The 22,332-nt window shown below is 39.5% G+C and overlaps 4 protein-coding genes across 5 annotated transcripts; 1 reads left to right on the top strand and 3 right to left on the bottom strand.

Moving 5' to 3' along the window:
- Positions 1 to 328: 328 nt before the first annotated feature.
- On the top strand, positions 329 to 3,010 carry LOC117789586 (protein nanos). Its single transcript, XM_034628627.1, has 4 exons — positions 329 to 655; positions 730 to 1,114; positions 1,449 to 1,900; positions 1,963 to 3,010. The coding sequence occupies exons 1-4, from the start codon at positions 611 to 613 to the stop codon at positions 2,224 to 2,226; spliced, it is 1,146 nt and encodes a 381-aa protein (XP_034484518.1). The 5' UTR covers positions 329 to 610; the 3' UTR covers positions 2,227 to 3,010.
- On the bottom strand, positions 2,916 to 5,067 carry LOC117789585 (probable 28S rRNA (cytosine-C(5))-methyltransferase). The gene is made up of 4 exons (XM_034628626.1): positions 4,898 to 5,067; positions 4,575 to 4,824; positions 3,547 to 4,044; positions 2,916 to 3,491 (listed from the first exon to the last, which is right to left on the bottom strand). The coding sequence occupies exons 1-4, from the start codon at positions 5,018 to 5,020 to the stop codon at positions 3,061 to 3,063; spliced, it is 1,302 nt and encodes a 433-aa protein (XP_034484517.1). The 5' UTR covers positions 5,021 to 5,067; the 3' UTR covers positions 2,916 to 3,060.
- On the bottom strand, positions 4,071 to 4,576 carry LOC117789587. Its single transcript, XM_034628628.1, has one exon. It carries the CDS (start codon positions 4,497 to 4,499, stop codon positions 4,119 to 4,121), a length of 381 nt encoding a protein of 126 aa, XP_034484519.1. The 5' UTR covers positions 4,500 to 4,576; the 3' UTR covers positions 4,071 to 4,118.
- A 452-nt stretch (positions 5,068 to 5,519) lies between the features above and the next one.
- Positions 5,520 to 16,696, bottom strand: LOC117791526 (protein Skeletor, isoforms B/C). Of its 2 annotated transcripts, XM_034631317.1 has the most exons (8): positions 16,371 to 16,696; positions 13,589 to 14,092; positions 13,268 to 13,527; positions 12,244 to 12,343; positions 9,578 to 10,363; positions 8,515 to 8,708; positions 8,060 to 8,449; positions 7,767 to 7,929 (listed from the first exon to the last, which is right to left on the bottom strand). In XM_034631317.1, exons 1-8 carry the CDS (start codon positions 16,429 to 16,431, stop codon positions 7,888 to 7,890), a joined length of 2,337 nt encoding a protein of 778 aa, XP_034487208.1. In that variant the 5' UTR covers positions 16,432 to 16,696; the 3' UTR covers positions 7,767 to 7,887. The 2 variants fall into 2 exon arrangements, with proteins under 2 accessions (XP_034487207.1, XP_034487208.1); XM_034631316.1 differs by having other exon boundaries at positions 5,520 to 8,449.
- Between the last annotated feature and the right edge of the window lie 5,636 nt (positions 16,697 to 22,332).

The raw sequence follows: 22,332 nt of genomic DNA, 5'->3' as shown, positions 1-22,332 counted from the left end.
AGTGTTGGCTAACGAGCAGTACAGTGCTGTGCAACAACTCTGGCCGCCGGCGCACAATTCGAATTGTGAATTGGAATTGGAAATTGGAGTGTATGTGCAGCAACTTAATAATTGAGTGATGGCGAATGATAGTCGTCGCCACAACTACATGTACTGATTTATGTATTCGATGTTAAGTACTGATTTACTGAAACTTGCTTGCTCTGTTTTCAATTGTCGATTCCTTTTCCTTCTCAAACACTTGTTCGCAGACCATGTGGCAACGCTTAATGAGAGCGTGTTGCGCATTTACAAACCGTTACTTTGTCGACTTCCAGGAATTGAGCGAAATGAACGGTATATTGATGCTTATTTCATTTATTGCTTTTGTAACTGGCGCCAGTTTGCCGGTCGTTGGGTTTTGATCAAGTTTTATAATTTTCGCGCCGCTTTTACACAGTGAATTTAAGTTGTATTATAAAAAAAAAAAGAAAATATAAAGAAGTAGCGCATATAAATACTTCAAATAGTATATTTTTTAATTAGTTTCATATGCGTAAAAGTTGGTGCAAAACGAAAAGCGCAATAACGGCATTTGGTTTACATTACATTGCAATTATTGGAATTTGTCATGTTTCGCAGCAGTACCAGCAGCCTGGAAGGCAATACACCAATTGTAAGTGGACGCCATTTATAATTCGTATTTTACATGTACATACATATATGAAAATATGAACAATTTGTATGCAGGACAATTTTGCAGCTTTCAATGGACTGGGCGGCTTAAACATGTTCCTGGACACGAGCACACAGCAGAGCATGTCGCCATCGCCACCTGTGTCCTCGTCGGCAACACTGAGTCCACCTGCCACGCCATTGACGCCGGAACCCGCAATGTCATCGACTCAGTTCCCCCTGCTGACGGACAACAACAGCGCGGGCATGAGTCCAAGTACTCTGCTGCTGCAGCGGCAGTATCAATACCATCTGCTGCTGCAGCAGCAGCAACAACAACTGGCACTGGCTCAGCATCAGTTGGCGCTGGCTGCCTCGGCAGCTGCTGCAAATCATCACCAAAAGGATGAGATAGCGCACTCTCTCAAAATGTTTGCGCTTCTCACTGCCTGCAATGCAGGTGAGTGACAGTGGGAGTGGGAGCAGGATAGATAGAGAGATAGATAAATAGAGAGAGCTGCAACGGTACAGTCGCCATTGGAAGTTTTACATTTAAAGCTTGCGCGGTCAATGAACTTCTTAATTGCCGAGCTCGCACTGCGTCACAGACTGTCACAGCACAGTGTCCAATTTTAGACTTTACAAGTCCGAAGCGTCGATAAGTTAATTTGAAGATTAATTAGGATTTGTCGGATACTGAGGCACTGTGGCGCTCTGTGACTCAGTGTGAACCTGACATTAGTTACTTATTTATCTCTTGCTAATTATCATTATCACTTATCAATTATCAACAGACAATGGCAACGGATCTACACAGGATGCGATGCAGGAGTTTGCAGCCAATGGTTTTGTCACTGATGACTTAAATCGTTTTCAGTACACTAATCCAGGTTCCGTGACTCCACCATCGTCGCAATTGCCACCACAGTTTCCCATGTGCCCGGGTACTGCCATGGCAGCTACAGTTGGCAATATACCACATTCCCTGGCTGCTGCCCATTGGATCAGTCTCAACAACTATCGGGAGCAATTGAACAATGTGTGGCGTAGTATGTCCATGCCGTATTTACCCAACATGGCTAACAACGCGGCACTTGGAATGCCAGCAGGCAACAGCCAGAAGAATCTCAATTCAATGGGTCAAACTGTGCCGCCAGATCACATGAGAAATGTTAACAATTCCAATTCCAACATTGCCAACAACAAACTAAACAAGCGCCTTGTTAATGGAAAGACCAAGGAAACGGTTAGTATTTAAAATTCGTGCGAATTGATAGCTGCTAACTATTCATTCTCTATATTTAAAAGGTCCCACGTCACTGTGTTTTCTGTGAAAACAATAACGAACCCGAAGCTTTGGTTAACAGCCATTCGGTACGCGATTCATACGGACGTGTGCTGTGCCCCAAGCTGCGGACCTATGTGTGCCCCATTTGTGGAGCATCGGGCGACTCGGCACACACCATTAAGTACTGCCCTAAGAAACCCATCGTTACAATGGAGGATGCCGTTAAGGCTGAGTCCTACCGACTGGCTAAAAGCAATTACTACAAACAGCAAATGAAAGTATAAAACGTTGGAGAAACTCTGGCAGCTTCTCGAACATACAAACATATACATACTTAATATGTATATCCGCGGTCTACTTAAGAACGATCACATATCGTCTTCAAAAATATCGCGCCTGGCGCGTTCGATTATATATGATATATACAATTTTATTCTATTTTTTAAACTTCGATCAGTTAGCTTTATAATTGCTAGCTAATCACACGTTCAAACTTCAATTCAAAATGTCATTTCATTAATTCAATAACTAGAAAATACTCACAATATCGTAATATTTGTTAAATCGTAATACTGGCTTATTGTTTTGTGCCAGCATTTTTGTTACCGTTTACGATTCTTTGCGGCCAAATAATTTGCAATATTGGTCTGATCAATAATCATCTACTAATTTTGGAATGAATCAATTTTGAATTTCAAACTGCCAATGGTGATAAAGTTTAATTTGAATATCTGCTAAGGAAAAAACAATGAATATTTTCGTTGGCAACGATTTCACAGTACAAGTTTTTAAAATTTTGACATACAAAGTTGATTAACAACACAATTTTTAATAAATGTTCTTATTTTTTGTTAAACATGTATCAACGCTAAATACCAATATATATATCTATTTTATATATTTATTAAATCATCTTATCATCAAAACGTACAAATCATAAGCTCATCATGTATGTAATATGTATACATATATAGTATATTATATTTTTTTATTCAAATGCCAAAAGAAGAATATTACAAATGTTCATTATAATTGTAAGCCCAATTAAGTTGAATTTGAAATTACCTGTAAAAAGCTCGAATAAAGTTTTTTTTTGTAAACCTACTGCTTTATTTTCTCTAGTTCTGATCATCTTCGCTGATTCTCTCGAACATGGCCAGAAAGATTCCATCGGTAAGGTCGTGATCGGGAAGGCAATACAAGCAATTCTTGCCGATCTTAGCATACTCCTTGTCACCGACATTCTGCCACTTATTCCGCAGCGCCTTCTTGCCGTTGAGCATTTTAAACGAAGGATTAAGTTGCAGACAACGCTGGACAACTTGCTCATTCTCCTCCTTCCAAAGCGAGCAAGTACAGTAGACAATGCGCTTGACATTGGGAAACGATTTCATGGCATGGCATAGAATCTTGATTTGTAGACCAGCCAGTTTGAAGAGACGTTTGTCATCCTTTTGCTCGTCGCAAACGCTGATGCGACCCTGCATTCCATTGCCAGAACAACTGGGATCCACTAGAATATACTCGACATCAGGGCATTGCTGTGGACCTGCGTTGAAAACATAATCAGTACTTGATATTCTTCTTAAAAGTGGACTGCTTACCAATTGTAAGAACATCGGCAATCATGGGGGTAACTATCTGACATCCAGCCTCCTCTGTTATATCACATAGCGCCTTGTAGCGATCTCTGGCTTGCTCCACAGCATAGATGCGACCCTGGTTCTGCATCACATTGCAAATATGCAAGGTCTTCATGCCTGGAGCTGCGCACATGTCCAGCACAGTAGACCCAGGAGGCGGTGCAAGTAACTCAGCTGCCAGGCAAGTGGCCTTATTTTGAAGTATAAACTTTTTGCTAAAAACAAAGTCATGACAGGCCCAGAAGTTTCGGCTCTTATGATGGAATATCAAGACCCCTTCCACATTCAAGTCCACAATGAATTCATCCTCTTCTAGAGTGCGTACGGCAGCCAGAAAGTCGGCGTATGATATGTCGGGATCAAGCTCCTTGCGTCGCCACTCCTCACCGGCCAAATACTCCAGAGCATCGGCAATGCTGAGCAGATTGGTATTGATGCGCACATAGCGTGGATTGGGTTCTGTGTGTTTAAATAAAAGATCAGCATTTAGAAGAGTGTTACAATGTTTTTATTACATCTGTTGTTAAACTAAACTACTGTTCCTTCTTATTATCCTTTTCCTCTTCAACCGGCAATGCAGGTGGATCCTTTTCACGTACGGCCTTTAGCACATACATGGCCACAATGGCATTTACCACCAGCACAGCCGTCAACACAGAGTAGCAATTCTTGCTAAATGTGTCCAGTTCGGGAAATGATTCATCCAGCCAATTGCGAACACCATAGAAGCCCAGAAATGGCAGTGTAAACATAAGAACGCTATAGGCCATTAGCCAAAGAAACACTTCCAGGCTCTGGTCCCCGGATTGCTCCTCAGGTTGCGCTGAATCAGATGTCTCCGATTCATTTTCCGACTTTACTGGCTGCACGGCCGTGCTCGATACCAGCGTCTGTTTCTTTGTCTTTTTGCTCATTGTCTTTGACTACTCAACCGTAGGCTGTTATTAATACTGTTAAGACTACAGATACGTCTATATGGGGGCACCTGCCTTTCTTCTCGAATCCCGCGCCTTTGATCACCTCCTGCAGTCGATCTTTGTACAAGCGCACTGTTTGCACTGGTCTGCTCTCCCCGTTCAGTTGTCCTCGTCCAAAAATTAATTCAGTGACAAGCACTTTTGCCAGCGCCGAGTCCAAGTTTGGATTGTCTTTCAGCAATCCCGTCTCCTCGATAGCACTGTCGATAGCTCCTCTGTTGTCGCTGTAATGCTTTAGCACCGCCTGCAAGCTGCGTACACGCTGTAAACACGAAAAGACGCGGAATGCTAACGTTTAGTTGGCTTATTATTTATTATTTGCTTCGCTTGCCTACCGCATGTTTTTCCTCAAATATCAGAGACTTTATTGACTTTTGCTTTTCGATAGCTGCTTTTAATATTTTCGCTGTTACTTTATATTGGGTGGGCACTTTTACTGAATGTGTGAATTGGCTCATGATGATGTTGGAATCACGTGTGTGTGTTACTGTGTATTGTAGGGCTGCCACCCGGTCCGAGAGATGCCACCCTGCAACATTTTCCAGTCTGGCAGCATGCACCACTTTAGGTCAAGTGTCAAAATTGGTAACTTAATAATTTTCCACCTTTTTTTTTTTGACAATTTCTTAATTTTTAAGCTAGAATTTTAAAATAATATCTAAATTTAAATTTATCGCTTCATTTAGCGATAATGCGCCAAGTTAAAAAACTTGGCAGCACTGGTGTGGAAGGCTGCCACCCGCTTGCTCGTTACACTTAAATGGTCCTGTTAATGTTGTCTTTTGTTTATTTGACAGAAAAATTCGAAATCTAACTTGGACTCAATTTAAGTTTTGAAAATTAGTTCAATTGTATTGAAAAATGCATGTTTTACTCTTATCGGTCACATCTCATTGAATGCAATAAATCCAATTTACAAATATGCTTCGATATTTCGTTAAAAAAAGTATAAAATTCTTAAAATGTTTTATTTAAGTTTTATTTCATAGACAACGACTAAAATGCATTTTAAACATAGATTTCAGCTTAGCTAATTGTGTATGTGAAATTGTTGAGTTTGGTTAAAATTAAGAGCGTCGAAAATGTGATTGAAACACATTATAAAAGGTGCCTACAACTAATACGGGATTATTTTATTTATGTTATACGAGTATGGTTAATGAGTACAAATTCAATTGGTAACTGCTTGCAGTTGTAAATGCTTATCTAATCAATGAATTAAACTATTGCACACCTGTGTGGCCAATTCTCTACGTGCTATTGTCATTGATGTCGGGTTTGAGTAAGTGCAACTTGGTTGAAATGGGTCGCAATGACGATGTTATTGATGGCGATGATGGCGATTGATATGGGCTGTCGGTAGCACCAGGCAGCGTCGAAGTGCCTGCCGTATTTGTATAATCCGTAACTGGCTGTACACCCGGCTGTAATGTCGATAGAAACTCCTCTGGCAATTCACCGCGATAGACACCAAATTGCGGAGTTGTGCGTACCAATTTCTCAGATGCTGAAAGTCCGTAGTGGTTGTGACGCGAGTGTCCAGTGTCGCGGGCATCCAATTTGGGTGGCAGTACCAGTGTACTGTCCACCACAGACTTACCATCGAAGGTGTACACAGCACCGCTGGGGATGCTGGCATGTGGAATCTTGCGATTATCTGGTGGCAAGTAATAGGTATCTATACGTTCAGCTGCTTGGGCGACTTTGTCATCCGGTTCCGTCTCTAGATCATCATCTAAATTATGCTGTGCCTGTTGATGCTCCTCCTCGGTATCGAATAGATTGGCCAAATCGTCATAGTCCGAATCCTCCTCATGTGTGTCTATCATTTCAGCAGAGTTTTGTTTCTTTAAAACCACATAAGGAGTATTTGTCGGCGTTAAGCCATCCTGTTGATCCTCTGCATCACTTAGCGTTTCATCATCGCCATCGCCGTGGAAGAGCTCTTCCAGAGAAGGCTTACGAAGTTGGGCTGCCGATGGCAGAGAATGTTTAAGTGCTGCAGAGGGCAATTTCAAGGCCGTCGAGGATGGGATTGCAACGGTATCAATTGGATCTTGGGGCGTCTTCGCGGCCAACCTGGTCGCATTGGTACTGTCCAGCGGAGATGGTATAAACATGGGCTCAAAGCTCTGTGTCTCGCTGCCGCTTTGTTGTGCGGTTAGGAAAAGTGTATCTGTCTCCATGACCTCATCAATTTCAGTGCCCGCATCCTCGCGTCTATGTGCCACCTGTTCGATCAACTCCGGTGGCAGCTGTACTCCATTGCCATCGTTTCGCACAATTGGACGGAAGCCACTCTCAACGACCACGGAGTCCGGCTTGAATCCTTGATTAATGGCCGGACGCATGCTGGCGATTTGTTGAGGCGATGGCTCCTCCGGCAGTGGGCGTTTGATAAGGGGCGTGGTCGTAGTGGTTGTGGTGGTCAAAAGTGGTTTTTGTTCCACTTTGGCATTTACATTAAAATAGGCGGGATTCTTAAGGGATGCTTGTGGCTCAAGATCAACATACGGGACGGGGAGTGCAACAATGGGCTTGGCCTTAACTTTGCCACGCTCTGCCGCATCTGTCTTCCTCTGCCCCAGACCACTGAGCTCCGTGGGCTGACCCAAGAGAAGCACGGAAGCGGCAATGGGTTGTATTGGAAAATGTTTCTCCTTGAGGAAGGGCTTCAACAGGCCGGGCACCGGCTTACGATAATGATTGACAATCAGCGATGACTGCGGAAGGATGCCACCGATCGGAGGATGCTGTTGTGGCAACACTGGCCGGGAGGCGGGCACCTTCTTAATGGGACCCGGATATGGTCGTCGTCCGGGCAGCTTGACGGGATGGAAAAGCGGTGCATTCTGCGGTGGTCGCAGATATTCGGATAGACTAATTGTTTTCTGCGCCAGTGCTGGAATATTACTGGTTAGATTGTGATGATGATGCAGTGCCAAGTGAGCATTATGTGCATTATGAGCAATATGATGATGTGCATGTGCGGGATGAGGGTGTGGGAAGTGTGGTGCATGGTGCAGATACGGATATTGCAGACGCTGATGCAAATGAGATTGTGGTGCGGCGAAAATGGGCAGTTTCGAGTGGACCAGGGAAGCTGAAGGTGAAGCTGACGAGCCTGAATTTAAAGTTGATGACGATGAGGATGAGGATAAAGATGAAGTTGAGGATGAGGATGATTTCAATGAATGAGTTTCGCCATGCAATATCTCTGGTCTGGCCGGGACCAGCAATGGTCTCGATGGTATTCTAGAACCGTTCTGGCTGCCGTTATCTTTAATGTGTGTCGGTGGTGCATCGGCGGCGATTGTTTGGTTCCTTAGTAGGCTCTCCTCGAGAGCCTCAGCAGCGCGGATGCCATCTGAAATCAGTTTGGTTATTTCCGAAGATTTGGTTATTTCAAAACTCAGTTTAGGCGGTGTTCCATTCATATTGTGATTCTTAATCAAATCGGTTTGGTGCTTCAATAAAAAATTATCGTTGGGGCTGACCTTGGTTTCGTGGCGTATCGATGACTCGGCGGCATAGTCTTCCCGGATGGGCGCCGGCTCCCGAATCTCATGCCGATCTGAGGCAGCACCAATACCATCACCAATGCCATCGCATGTGTCGTGCACGTGAATCTTCCAGCCCAGATAGCGATGCGTAAAGCAGTGATAGTACACGGTATCCGGCGTATTCTTATCAGGTTTCCAGCTGATCACTCCAGGTTCGCCTGCGTCGCATTTGAGCGTTAATGTGCGTTGGTATGCACCGAAAGATTGAAAATCATCCGCCGGTGGTCCCTCCACATCCGGTGTCCAGTTGCATAAGCGACCCACACCCGTGGGCGTCACCTGCCCGGATCGGGATCGATGAACACCAGCAAAGATGCGTACAGCCTGGTCACAACAATTTATTATTTGAATAAGAATATATAATTGCTTAAATTTTCAGCTGACTTTACCTTCTTCTCCTCCTCGCGCTTGTGCTCGTAGCCTCCAACGGGATCGTCACTAATGTAGAATGGATGATACTTGGCGGGTATGTCGGGATTATTGCCACCCTCTACCACAAAGGTGTAGGTTCTGCCTCGCACCACATGAAGCTCGGGAATGAGCAATCCATTAATGTACCACGAGATGCCCCAGCCCACGTGACCTGACAAAATTGATTCAGTTTTTTTTTAAATTTGAAATATCACTTTTTAACTGTTATATCCTACTTTTGATCGAATTTAAAAATATTTAAATGCAGAATGTATTAAGGGACCAAATCATGATTAAAATGACATTCCGCTTGAAAATCGGTTCAGTTTTGATCAAGTTGTGACAGTTTGAAGTTGATCAGACTGCGGGTTTAGGCACTTTACAAGTCAAAATTTTTGTTAAATTTCACATGATTTTTTACAAAAAAATCAAAGGTCTCAGAATCAAGTTTAAAGTGTTGTTTTGTACTAATTACGATATAAGGAGTTGATTAAAAGTGATAACTTGATATTTAAAATTTTCAAAATTTCAAAGGGGGGACCCTTGCCATCGAAATCGAATCTTGGTCGAAAATAATTAAATTTTCTAAATGAACAAAAATTTAATACAGAATGAATTTAGACGCCAAATCATGATCAAAATGACATTCCGTTTGAAAACCTATTCAGTTTTAATCAAGTTATGACAGTTGGAAGTTGGACAACACTTTGACCTAACAACTTTACCACAACCGTACCGGTACAAACGTTTCGGTATTCGGCTCTTCACAGAGAATTTTCTTTCGGCTATGGTTTCAGAATATCATACGCTTATTATTTTTTTTTGTTGAGTAACTTGAACAAAAAAAAAAAATTAATAAATTGATGACGATATATTTTTAAAAAAATATTGTGAAAATAAAAAGCAATGCATATGTTTTTAATTTTCATTTAAAAATAAAAAAAGGTTGTCAGTCTTGATTTGTGCATTATTCAGAATATTAAATGTTCACAGATAACCGTGATTTTCGATTCCTGAAAGAGACAACAACATAATACTCACCGGTTATTGCAGGATAACCGTGCTTGCCGCCCGTTGGACCCATTTGGGCATAGAAGACACCATCCTCTGGCTCATGGCATTGGATGGGCGGAATGTCCCAGGCTCCGTTGCTGTTAACTGGCTTCGGCGTAGGCACTGGACGATGTTGTGTGGCCAAAGCGGACTCCGGGCGTCTTTGTGGAGCATGTGCTGGCGTGGTGCCATGCAGAGCCTGAGGGCGATTCTCGTAGAACTCCTCATCGGGTTCAATGTTGGGACGACCCGCTGGTGGATATCCTGCACCGCCAGTGGAGCTGGCCTGAGTGACTTCATCCTCTTGTTCGGCGGAATTGATGCCCGGCTTGGCGCCCTCCGGCAAGGGACAATTCCATTTCGGCTGGCGGCCAAATTCTATCTGATGTAAGTGCTTGTTGTAATAGGTGTGGAAGGAGACCTCTCTGTAGTCATTCAATGGTCCAATGGCCCACACAACGGACTCCGCATCCGTCACGGAGATGGGCAAATCCAGACGATCCGTGGCAGACAGCGAACGTTGATAGGTGACAATGGAGTAGCCATTGACCATGGCAGCATTGAGCAGACGGATGGAGTTGGTGTTCTGCTGGATCTTGACATCTGGACAGGCACCGCGTCCACCTGAGCATTGAGCCTTGCCGTCTAGGAAATAATCCTGGGCAAAGCCATTGCCAGTTTCCGGATCCACCCAAGCGACTGTCGCATCGGCGCCAATCATTTGACTAATATTCTTGTTCGGTGAGATGCCAAAGGACATATAATTGTTGGGTTCTGTTGAAGAATCAAGAGGTGGAGGGAGTGGCATTCTCAGAAATTCAGTTAAGCTATTGGGAACGCAATCAACGAAAGTTGTTCGCCCCATTTCTGGAGGCCGGACAACATGATTCTAAATTGGATGCCTAACCAACCGGTTGCCACAGGTCTCTGGTGAAAATTCCAGTTGGCATTCTTAGCGGTTCCAAATTGCCCTCGCAGCCCACAAGCCACATCCCCAAGCAGATGCCAAGACCAGTAGCATTCGCATTCGCATTCGCATTCAACGCGTGCCGCGATAGAAAAATTGCACTCATAGATGGCCATGCTCCAAGATATTGTGTGTGTAGAATGTTGAATGCAGATGCACCATCAGCAACAGCAGAAGCAACAACAGCAACAGCAACATCAACATCAACAGCAACAGCAGCAACATCTACATCTACACTAGTGGGCATAAGTATTTTGACAAAATTATGAGGAAAATTTACTCATAATTTGAACTTACTTCCATTTGAATGATCCAAAAATTTCCCTAACCCATTAAGGTTCTGAAGCGGTCCTTTTTTGACTTTTTCCTCTGGCTTAAAAAAAACTGTTTTGATGCAAAAAGTTTCTCCAAACTATTTTAATAGTGACTGGAAAATTTTTTTTTTTATTATCTCTTCGAAAATAGCTAAAAATTACTATTTAAGCCACTTTTTTTTCCTTTTCATACAAAGGTTCTCTGAGATCATCCCATACAAAAAATTATCAAAAAAAATATGCAAAGAGATTTTTGAAAAAAAATTTTGCAGTCACTTTAGGAATTGTTTGGAGAAACTTTTTGCATCAAAACATTTTTTGTTCAAGCCCGAGGAAAAAGTCAAAAATTCACAAAAATTCTAAAATTTCAACAGGTACTTAATAGATTAAGGAAATTTTTGAATAGGTCAAACAGAATTCAAGTGACCCTTCCATTGTACATGAAGAAAAATCAAATTTGTCAAAATACTTATGCCCACTACTGTACATCTACATCCATGGCCATTAATTGCTCCTCTGTGCGTTGCGTTGCGCAATAAACCAGTCGTCATATTTTGCAACTTGTTATTCTACTAACGATGCTGCCGCTGATCGGTCAATTCGGAATTGCTGCTAACTGGATTTTTGTGTTGTCTTCAATGCGCGACTCCTTTATTATATTAACTGTACTCGGTAAAATGTCAAAGCATCATAAATCGAATGAAGACGCCTCTTTCTCAATTGAGCAGTGATTCAAAGTCGTTGCTCAGAAAATGACAGACCTACAATCGGGAATTGATGATTGTTGATCGCTAACTAGAGCAATCATAATAAATATACTCATAACAATAGCTAGCTGTTTTGCTAGAGAACCAAAGAGTTTTGAAAATAAATTTCTAGACAATCTAATTGCGATCAAGGAGTATTAAATATTTATAAATATTATGAAGATGACAGCTGATTAATTAAATACTGATTTTCCAATAACTGTCAAACAAACAGACAGAAAGTAGCTCTTATTTAAAAAATTCTGATTTTAAATATCAAGCGTCAAGATAAGAGAATAGTTACCCAAAATAATTGTTGTATTCCTTTGTTGAAATTGAATTTTTATCTTATGACAAAGATCTCACAAAAGCAAGATGAACTTATAGCGAATCGTGCAAAAATACTTTTTATGGACTCAACTCCAAAAACGTTTGATTTACGAACTTGCCAATCAATCTTAATTTACCTGTCACTTTGTTTAATGCTTTGATTTAACCACTTTACGGTAATTTCTGCCAAATTATTGGCGTGCGCTTAAATTGATTTCGCATTCGAACTGAGCTGAGTGTCAAGATCGAAATAAACATTTCCGCATCGCTATTTTTTTTTTGCGCTAAAAAACTTACCCAATTTAGCGACCAATTGCACAACGATGCTCTCACCGGCCACGGCCCAGCGAACTTCAAAGGCCAGATCATCATAGAGCACCTCACAGTTAAGCTTCGACTGCAATAGAATTATTGGGCTTTTGTATTGTAGATAGATAGGCATTGGAAATGGATTTGGAATGGATTTGAAATGGATTTGGAATGGAATTGGAATGGAAATGGAATGGACAGTGTGTGGATCATAATGAAATGAGTGTGTATGTGAGGGATGGAATGGTATGGGGATTAGAAACATAAGTCGCGCTTGCCAAAGTCAAATTTTGTGTATCGAAAATCAAATTTAGTCTTTTTGTTTTCTGTATTCAAAAATGTTGCTTTTAAAGAAGAATATGTGACAGGTTCATTTCTGATTTTTTTTTTTGAAGTTTTATGAAGCATATACAAAATGAAAATGTTTTTGGTTGGAACAAGGATATAGACAGGAACGGGGACATTTAAAAGTACACGATAGAAAGTTAGTATGGCAAAGGATATTGACGCATGTTCATAGTATATTATAGTATATGTATGTATTTGTGTGTGTGTTTCGGTGTGAGTGTATCTGTAACTGTATTAAGGATAGGATAAAAGGAGTTGGGAAGTAATGGGTTAACCCAATTGAAAATATTGCACACATTTCATTTTGTATAGTCGCAAAAGCAAAAGTTTTTCAAGTCAAATTCAACAACAAAATACAGAAGACGAAACACTTGAGTATTGTATATAAAAATGTGCAGCACATATATTTTATATGTATGTAGTATATTATTAATAGAAGAACAAATTGTTTAAATTATTCAAATGGTTTTGTTTTTTATAAAGAAATGCACACTTAGAGTCTAGTAATTTCAAAGCAACCCGAAAGTACTCGTAAATGGATACAAATAAATATGAATAATAGTGGTTTTAAATAGATTCCTCGAACACACATAAAATGCTTGGCAAGTGCCTATGGCAATCAGGGCTGCAGCTCGCTTAGTATTAGATTTAACGGCTTCTTTACCTGAGGACTGATGCCCAGCATTTTCAGCGAGGGCGGCACATTGAGACCTTCGGGTAGGCGGACATGTCCAAAGTCAACGGTGAACGCCTCGCACCACACACCAAAGTGGCCAATATCGAAGATGGTCAAATCTTCCGGCAGCGTCAATACAATTGTCTTGCGGTCGTAGCGACGCAACGGATTCTCCTTGCCATTTTCATCGGGTATGCGCAGACCTTCGGGTGAGGGACGCTGTCCACGACCCACCCAGAACTTGGCATCTGTAAATTATAAATTGGGTATCTTTGTTGCACCAGCCTCGATTAGGTAACCGCTACTTACCTGGCGCCTCGCCATCATAGCTAAAGTTTGGAACCAACAACGTCTGTGCATCCACAATGACAATATTATCGGAGGACACGCCATGGACACCACGCAGTGCATTAATCTTTTGTGGACGTGGAAAGTCCAAGGTGCTTGGTATGGCCACATCTCCAAAGTTGACGGCAAACTCATCGCACCACACCGAGAACCACTTGACATCGCGTAGCGTCTTGCCCTCTGGCAATGAGAGAGTTATATCCTTGTTGCGATAGCGATGTGACAACGCAGTGGTGCCACCACGCTCATCCCTAAGGCGTGCCGCGCCCTCAGTGCCCGGACGTGCCGTGTTGCCCACATAGAAGTAGGCGGCAGGAGCTTCGCCATCGTAGTTGAATTTCTTGATGAAAATCGTACGGGAATCGACGGCATAAACGTCGCCGGATACGCCATGATGCAGTCGGGTTAGAGAGCCGATCTTGGTGCCGTAGTATGGATAGGCGGCATCACAGTAAAGCTGCAGTGCTGTTTATATTATTTTATTTTTTTTAGCGAGAAACCAAGAACAATAATAAAACCACGATTATTAAGCAAACCAAAACAAAAGACTTAGGCAACGAACTTGCGCACAATTCAAGCAAACTGCGCTGATCTGTAGCTTAATAATACAGTAATAAATTATCAATTCTCCAGCACCACTTAGCAGTCACTTAATTCTTCGCATTAAATTTACATATTTCAATTCTACAAAACCAACAATCACGTCATATTCTTGACTGGCGATTTAAGTTGACCTGCCCAAAACGAGACGATACGAGACGAGACCAAACCAGGCTTTTGGCTATTGGCTATTGTTTGTTTTGGCTTCTTTTAACAGCTGTGTTGATTACCAAATAGACTAGACGGTTACTTTATTGATGTTAGTCATAAACTTAATGGCGTACAGGAAGTTTGCGCTTCATGCCAAATAAATTTTTCACCACAATAGCAACGAATTTGATCTAAACAAAGTTTGTGATGCGTGTAACACAGATCTTTTGTATTTTGCCATTTGTATAAAGCTTAAACAAAGCAGGGCAACAAATCTCATTCACGGCTAATTTCAAAAAGAGATTAAGCCAAACAAAATCAACAAAAGAGTTGCGTCTTCATAAATAATGCTTTTTATAAGATTTATATGAATCATTTGCTAAATTGTTACTATTATTACGTATTTGCAAATTGTACGCGAATAAATTTTCAACTCCGATCTTTACCTTCAGGCGCCTTTGACCAAAGTTGGCCAGCAAAACGATTTGTTTCAATTGTTGTTGTTGTTTTGAAAATTCAATAAATTTTTTTTTTTTATTATGGTTTGGCTATAAACACGTTTCAGTCTTTCTGTCACTAACAGGCAAACTACTTTACTACTACACTTGTAATATTATAGGCGGCCTCCATGGCCTGCAGTTTTTGACGCGACTCAATTTGACTTTGGGTTTGGGGTTTGGCATTAGTCTTAACTGTGGCTCTATGCCAATCGTGGCCCACACAATCGATTGGATCGTGGCCGTGGCAGTTGCTGCTCCAAATTTGCAAATCGTCGACAAGTCTTTCCTGTCTGCAGTCGGCGCAAGAATCTCGTCTATATGTAACTGTGACACACAATGTATATTTAAATAACTGACAGAGCCGGCGAACAGAAAGAATACCAACAAATTCGAAATAAAACTAATTAATATATGGTGCAATTTGGCAGCGAGTTCATGTCCTATAAATCAACTTTTAACTTCAATTAGATATCGCGTTTGTGATTGTGAATCAGATTGTCGTTGTTTAATTTCAAATTGTTTACTTAGAAAAACAAATACATAGAGTGAAAGAGAGAGAGAGAGAGACTCTGGCAATTACCAGTATATGCAAAATGCCAAAGGTGTAATTAAAAGTTAAATAAAAGCAACACAAGCTATTTGCGGTCGCTGTGTTTTATTAATGATGCTCGGGCCAGAGTTAGACAGAGCCATTAGGCCAGGCAATGTCGATTTGATCAAGTCAAATCGTCTAACAAAACGAACCCCAACTTCAACTTCAAATTCAAACTCAAACTCAAATTCAACTGGAACTGGTTGGTGGCAATTGCCAATCAGTTTGGCCAATCAATAGATATACATAAGTCTCTCTGATGCTAGTTCATAGATAAATCTATGTATGTATGTATGTATGTCTATATATTCGCAAAACCCAGCAAGCAATATTCAACCTAGAGACCTACTTTCACGTTGCATACAAAAATTCGAGAAAAAAGAAGAAGAGCAGCAGCAGCAAAAAAAAAAAAATAAGAGAAAAAAAAGACAACATTTCCATTGAGGCAATCGCCTGATGGAGGTCTCCGAATTGTATCAAGGAAACGCATACACATAAATTTATGTTAATCTGTCAGGCAATGCTAATGCAGTCAGTCCGTCAGTCAGTCAGTCAGTCAGTCAGTTCAGTTGGTCAATCTGTCAGTTGGCCAGTTCAACGGTCAGCGCCAATCATAAAACGTGGGCAGACAGTCGCAGCAGCTGTTGAATATTCATTTGGCTTACTTTGCATTCACATACAAAAGATGATATATTTGCGCCGTGCCAGCGTACGGCGTACGGCGTATTGTCTGGGCCGCCCTCTGGCCATTAAAAGCTACATATGCCACTAATCTAGTTTCTTTTCATGATTGTTTAGTTTTTTCCTCAATTTTTCATTTTGTTTTTTTTTTTTGGCTTGGCCCCCATTTGCATCACAATACGCGTATGTTAACCCATAAATCAGAGCTTAATCTACTTACAGCTCAATGCGGCCAATAGGCCAACAAGCAGCAGACACGGCTTATCCTTCACGGCTGACATGGCTGCCAACTGGAACTCCAAATGGAGCTAAGATTATGTTTACTTTGATTTGTAAATATTTTTGTTGGAAGATCCTGGCACTTGGCACACAATGAACACACACACACAGATTCAGTTAGTTGTTGCTGAATCCGACCGTTGGCTAAGCACTCAAACACTCACACTCACACACGCAAGCTTTTGGGACGACTTGCTTGGACTTGGGGGCGGATTTGCTTTTCCGACTGCTGCACGATCACGACCAGAGACGACGAACTCCAAAACCGCACTGAACGACGTTGCGTCTGCGCTGTGCTTGTGAAGTGTTCCAAACACACTGCTGCGAAGTTGCTGTCGCCGTCAGCAGAGGCAGCGACAGCGACAGCGACTGCGACAGCGTCGGGCTGGTTTTTGTTATTGCTTACAAGTGCTTAGTTGTTGTTATTGCTCTGACTACAGCTGTTGTTATTGTTGTTGTTATTATTATTGCTATTGTGATCCCCGTCTCATCGGTCTCAGCGTCGTCAATAATTATCCACAGTCAAAGCCTCAGCTCAAAAACTTCAAACGGCGATCGGCCGGCATCTTTTGGTTATGCTCAATTTTGCACATCTTTTCGCATTTATTTGTTGCCAATTTTTATGTGCTTATTCAAATAATCTTTGCGCTATGAACTTGTTTATTGTTGCAATTTTTTCCTTAGCTTTTATGTTGCGCCAACAAAAGCAATAAAACAAATAAAAACAACAAAAAACTTGCACAGCTCTTCTAGAAACTCTGTGTCATTGGCTTAACAAATATGCAAAATTCAAAACAGACAATAACCATTTCAATTTTGGCTTATTGACTTTCATAGTGTTTGTTAGAGTTGATCCAATTTATATTTTGTTGAAATTGCTTGTCATTGTTTCCTCTGTATAGAGATTAGATAATGCTCTCTCTATCAATTTAAGATGGTAGTCGAAGAGAAATTACATTAACATTAACGTTAAGGTTAAAGTTAACGTTAGCGATAGCGTTAGCAATTCGTGAGTTTCCATCTCCAAGTTCACTGCTGGTGGTCGCATCGTGGTTGCCCCTCGGCTGCCCTCCGGCTACTTTGCACAACTCTCTCGTGAAAAGGGTTCACAAAAGGTCAGACAACTGTTTGCAGCTATCATTTTGGACTTGTAACCCGTTGGCTGTGTCTCTTACATAATTCAATTAACATAAAAATTATTATTGCGATCAGTTCCAAAACAATGCTTTCAATTTGTTAGAAATCAACTTAAGCTGACTGTTTGAATAAGTCGAATTGTTTAACCTTTGTTCTCGAATTATTAAACAAAATAAAGAAATATTTATATTGAAGATTGTCCTTTAATCTGTTTAGTTTGCCTGTGTTTTTATTATCGCTTTCTTTTGCCACATCAAAATTGGAATTACTTACTAAACGTGTAGTATATCTTAGCACAAAAAATTCCATTTCATTTTTATTTTTTGCGCATTTCAATTTTGACACCTTTTGCGCATTTCAATTATTGATCCCAATTATTGGAAACAAATAAATAAAACAAACAAATAAAAAGACACTAGAGACGGAACGAAGTCTACATACGCTTTGATATGCTCAAAACTAAATTGAAGAAGGGTTAATACATATAAGGTCATACATGTAGGCAAACAATTTTTTGAACGAATTTAAAAATATTTGAATGCAGAATGTATTTAAAGGCCAAATCATGATCAAAAGGACATTCCGCTTGAAAATCGGTTCAGTTTTGATCAAGTTATGACAGTTTGAAGTTGGTCAGACTGCGGATTTATCCACTTTACAAGTCCAAATTTTTGTTCAATTTCACATGATTTTTTACAAAAAAATGAAAAGTCTCAGAATCAAATTTAAAGTGTTGTTTTATACTAATTACGATATAAGGAGTTGATTAACAGTGAAAACTTGAGATTTAAAATTTTGAATTTTCGAAATTTCAAAGGGGGGACCCTTAGAATCGAAATCAATATCTAGTAGAATCTAGACCAAAATATTTTTTTTTTAGAATTTAATAAAATTTAAATGCAGAATGAATTTAAATGCCAAATAATGATTAAAATGACATTCCGCTTGAAAATCGGTTCAGTTTTGATCAAGTTATGACAGTATGAAGTTGGTCAGACTGCGGATTTATCCACTTTACAAGTCCAAATTTTTGTTCAATTTCACATGATTTTTTACAAAAAAATAAAAAGTCTCAGAATCAAGTTTAAAGTGTTGTTTTATACTAATTACGATATAAGGAGTTGATTAAGAGTGAAAACTTGAGATTTAAAATTTTGAATTTTCGAAATTTCAAAGGGGGGACCCTTTGAATCGAAATCAATATCTAGTAGAATCTAGACAAAAATATTTTTTTTTAGAATTTAATAAAATTTAAATGCAGAATGAATTTAAATGCCAAATAATGATTAAAATGACATTCCGCTTGAAAATCGGTTCAGTTTTTATCAAGTTATGACAGTTGGAAATTGAACAATTCTTTGACCCCGCAACTGTACCACAACCGTACCGGTTCAAAGAGAGAATTTATATTCGGTTACGGTTTCAGTTCCGGTAGTAAAAATGAAACGGTTAGAAATTATATACAACTCTTATTATTTATAATGATTAAAGTTAGAAAGCTTTCACGCCCCCAACACAGATAAGCTTGAATGAATGTTTACCCATATTTCATAAAAACTACATAGAGCTATCATAATACAACTTTCTTATTTGCCTTCTTTCACTTGAAATTGTATTGAAGACAGCTAAATGTGATGTTTCCTTTATGTATGAAATATTTTCATAGTCATCGTGTTTTGAGTCGTGTTTTAATTGCGTGCGCGCCTTAAACTATCTCTTGGTGTATAAAAGTTTTCCAGCACGGAGAAGGTCCATTCAACATGTATGTTATGTATAATTTGAGTCGCCACAAATTAGTTTTTGAATTTCTTAACTGACATTGAAGTTCAAGCAAGCCATGTTTAACTAACAGCCTCAGCAGCAATTCACATTCGTAGTTTAGACGTAAAGCTACCACATTGCCGACTGGCCAAGTCTGTTTTGGCCTGGTCTGGGCACTTTCGCAGTCGTGCTTACGAGTCTTGTATACCGCTGACAAAGCACTGGCCATTAGATTTATTGGCCGAGTATCTTCGCATGCAAATGCGCCTCTTACCTCGTCGAGTGGATTGATCCGAATAATAGCTCCATGAGATTCAAAACAAAAACAAATAAAAAGACATTATCCAGTGAGTAATTAGCTTTTGTTATTTCAATATTTTTGAGTGCTTTTTTTTCTGTGCGGTTTTAATAATGATTACACTTAATAATACCCTGCTTGCAATAACTAAAAAATAATATGTATTTTATTAATAATTAAATTTATAAAATTGATTTCTATTTATATATATATCTGTATCTATATTCACATGTATCCATATAAATATATAAATCTATATCTCTACTCATATCTAGGTCTACAACTTTATACATGCAAATGTCTTTCTATTTTATTCATAGCCATCAAACTTGCATTTTATTATGATTTTGGTCATATTTGATTGTTATTTAATACTTATAGTTGGAATTGAATGACATAATTTGGTTATTGGGTTCGCAACCTCATTTTGATCTTTTACAGTGGGACAAAACCATCAATTTGTCGGCATCTCACATTTACTGCCATTTAAAACTCATATTAAAAAACAAATTATATATTATACGAGCATACTTCAATTATAAATGCTGTTAACAACATAATATGAACGAGACTGCGATTGTTTCCTTTTCCTGTCTGACAAATGACGTTACAATTATTACAACTGTGGTTATTTTGTATTTCCCCTTCAACCTCGGTATTTTGCACTCAACATTAATGTTGTAAGTATGCATATCAGGTTGGCATCGCGTGGGACGCAGTTGCAGCAAATATATACTTTCGAAACTGTTTGCGATGGTTGGCACCCAAATCACACACACTCACACACACACACACACTTTCAGCGCGCTAAGGTCAAGCAAATTGCACAAATCCGGAGGGGGCGCGTCTAAAAAAAAAACACTAATCAAAATCGTACAAACACAAAACGAAGATCAGCTTAACACGTCAAATTAGCTCAGTCATTTGTTAATGACTATAAGCTACCCTGTAAAAAGTTGCAAATTGCTGTTCATGTTTTACTATACATTGTAATATTAATAGGAATATTTCTGAAAAAATTTATACATATATATGAAAAAGTAAACTAGTCTAGTATACTCTATGGGTCAAATGTCTAGGGTATTCAAATTTGGAAAGGCAGCATATTTTATTTTATGACTGCAATGACTTGGCAGTCTTCTAATCAGTCTAGCAGGCACAGCGATCAACATTAGCAAAATAATATTCAGATTTTGCCGAAATAAACAAACAACATTCGAAATACTTCGAAATATTATCAGGTTGTTGATTTCCAAGCAAATCGCGTGCCTTAAATTTATAATTAAGCTAATTAGCCGCACAAAAGAGCTTAGTAGCTTGGTGCAGCAAGTCTATACTATATATATATAGACAAGAAGAGCCCAAAGCTCTCTGACCTTGGGCAGACATCTCATTGTTGTTGTGTTGTTGTATTTGCAAGCGCGTTGGAGGGGCGTCTATTGGCCTCTTGGGACCTTTCGGCTTGCACATTGTTTATGACTTGATTGTTCAGCTGTTGCTGCTGCTGTTTCTTCTGCTTCTTCTGCAACATCTAAAGCCATCGTCTTCTACAATTCAAGGGCACGGGGAGCTAACACGGTCATTACGTGTATGTATATGCTAAGCTGCTGGCACATTTGATCAAATTGAATGGTTTACGTTGCCTGCCCGTTGGCCGCAATGATTTCTAATTTAAATTTTTACTACCATGCATTTGCAAATAATGCTTTGAATCACAACTCTCGACTGTATGTTGTATGTTGTACTACTATAAATACAAGTATGTTGTGTGCTGTGCTTGTTTGCCTTATTTATGGCCAGCGCCCGTGTAATTAATCTTCTGTAAAGTTGTAATACTAAAACACATACATACATAACTAAGTACACGTCTCAGTGCCACATTATTAGCCACATGCCATTAGTTTTCGCCGCCTGGCTTTAACGTACACTTTGCCTTTTGCATGCATTTCTAATGCAACTCTTTATGACACTTGTATTTAACAACGGAAGGGGACGGGGGTGTCCAGAAGTTTTGGATGACTGAACTCGTATGCTAAGTCAAAAGCACATTAAACATTTACCTTTTTTGCAATAAAAAATCACATTGAATTCTTAACGACAGTCTATCGATTTAAATAAATATAGATTTAAGTGCATGCAACTTACATGTTAAGTCTAAATATAACCCCATTCAATCGAAATATTGTTCAGAAATAAGATAGATCATGTTAAGATCACGAACTTAACTTGCTTGTCATTGAAAAATAATTCATCAGTGGTAGATTTTTATCGACTTGGAATAATAAATTCATTTATATTCATACAAAAGTTTAACAGTAAAAAAAATTGTTAAGGAAATTAACAATCAATTAACAATTATATATTAACATAACACATCAAATTAGTGAAAATAAACTTAGAACTTATTGAAGCAAACTATTGTGAGCCGTAAATAAAAACATTAAGCTAGATTATATTATATTCTTTCAACATCTGCATGAAATAAATACCCATAAATCAAAATATTTTATAATATATGAACACAGATGGGTTAGATAAAATTATGACAAGACACTGTTGCCAAATTGAAGTAACGAAATGAGTTTTTAAAACAAATAAAAGCTAATTACTACCGCAATTTAATAACAATCGTATTCGCATACGTTTCTTGTATTCCATTCAAAATTTGTTATGGGGAAATCACCGTTACAGCGTTACAACGTTACAA

Source organism: Drosophila innubila (assembly GCF_004354385.1).
Source record: "Drosophila innubila isolate TH190305 chromosome 3R unlocalized genomic scaffold, UK_Dinn_1.0 2_E_3R, whole genome shotgun sequence".
Lineage (NCBI taxonomy): Eukaryota > Metazoa > Arthropoda > Insecta > Diptera > Drosophilidae > Drosophila > Drosophila innubila.
The sequence above is the reverse complement of the archived record's forward strand: the minus strand, read 5'-3'. Positions and strand labels throughout refer to the sequence as shown.

What these genes read in the sequence shown, in the direction of transcription:
- LOC117789586 (XM_034628627.1), top strand. Translation starts at nt 611, where the DNA reads ATGTTTCGCAGCAGTACCAGCAGCCTGGAAGGCAATACACCAATT. An exon ending in TGGAAGGCAATACACCAATT is followed by an intron (nt 656 to 729) that starts GTAAGTGGACGC and finishes ATTTGTATGCAG; the next exon opens with GACAATTTTGCAGCTTTCAA. An exon ending in ATGGAAAGACCAAGGAAACG is followed by an intron (nt 1,901 to 1,962) that starts GTTAGTATTTAA and finishes TATATTTAAAAG; the next exon opens with GTCCCACGTCACTGTGTTTT.
- LOC117789587 (XM_034628628.1), bottom strand. Translation starts at nt 4,499, where the DNA reads ATGAGCAAAAAGACAAAGAAACAGACGCTGGTATCGAGCACGGCCGTG.
- LOC117789585 (XM_034628626.1), bottom strand. Translation starts at nt 5,020, where the DNA reads ATGAGCCAATTCACACATTCAGTAAAAGTGCCCACCCAATATAAAGTA. An exon ending in CGCGGGATTCGAGAAGAAAG is followed by an intron (nt 4,045 to 4,574) that starts GCAGGTGCCCCC and finishes TTAAACACACAG; the next exon opens with AACCCAATCCACGCTATGTG. An exon ending in TGCCGATGTTCTTACAATTG is followed by an intron (nt 3,492 to 3,546) that starts GTAAGCAGTCCA and finishes TTTTCAACGCAG; the next exon opens with GTCCACAGCAATGCCCTGAT.
- LOC117791526 (XM_034631316.1), bottom strand. Translation starts at nt 16,431, where the DNA reads ATGTCAGCCGTGAAGGATAAGCCGTGTCTGCTGCTTGTTGGCCTATTG. An exon ending in CGGTTATCCTGCAATAACCG is followed by an intron (nt 8,709 to 9,577) that starts GTGAGTATTATG and finishes CAATTTTGTCAG; the next exon opens with GTCACGTGGGCTGGGGCATC. An exon ending in AGCGCGAGGAGGAGAAGAAG is followed by an intron (nt 8,450 to 8,514) that starts GTAAAGTCAGCT and finishes TGTTGTGACCAG; the next exon opens with GCTGTACGCATCTTTGCTGG.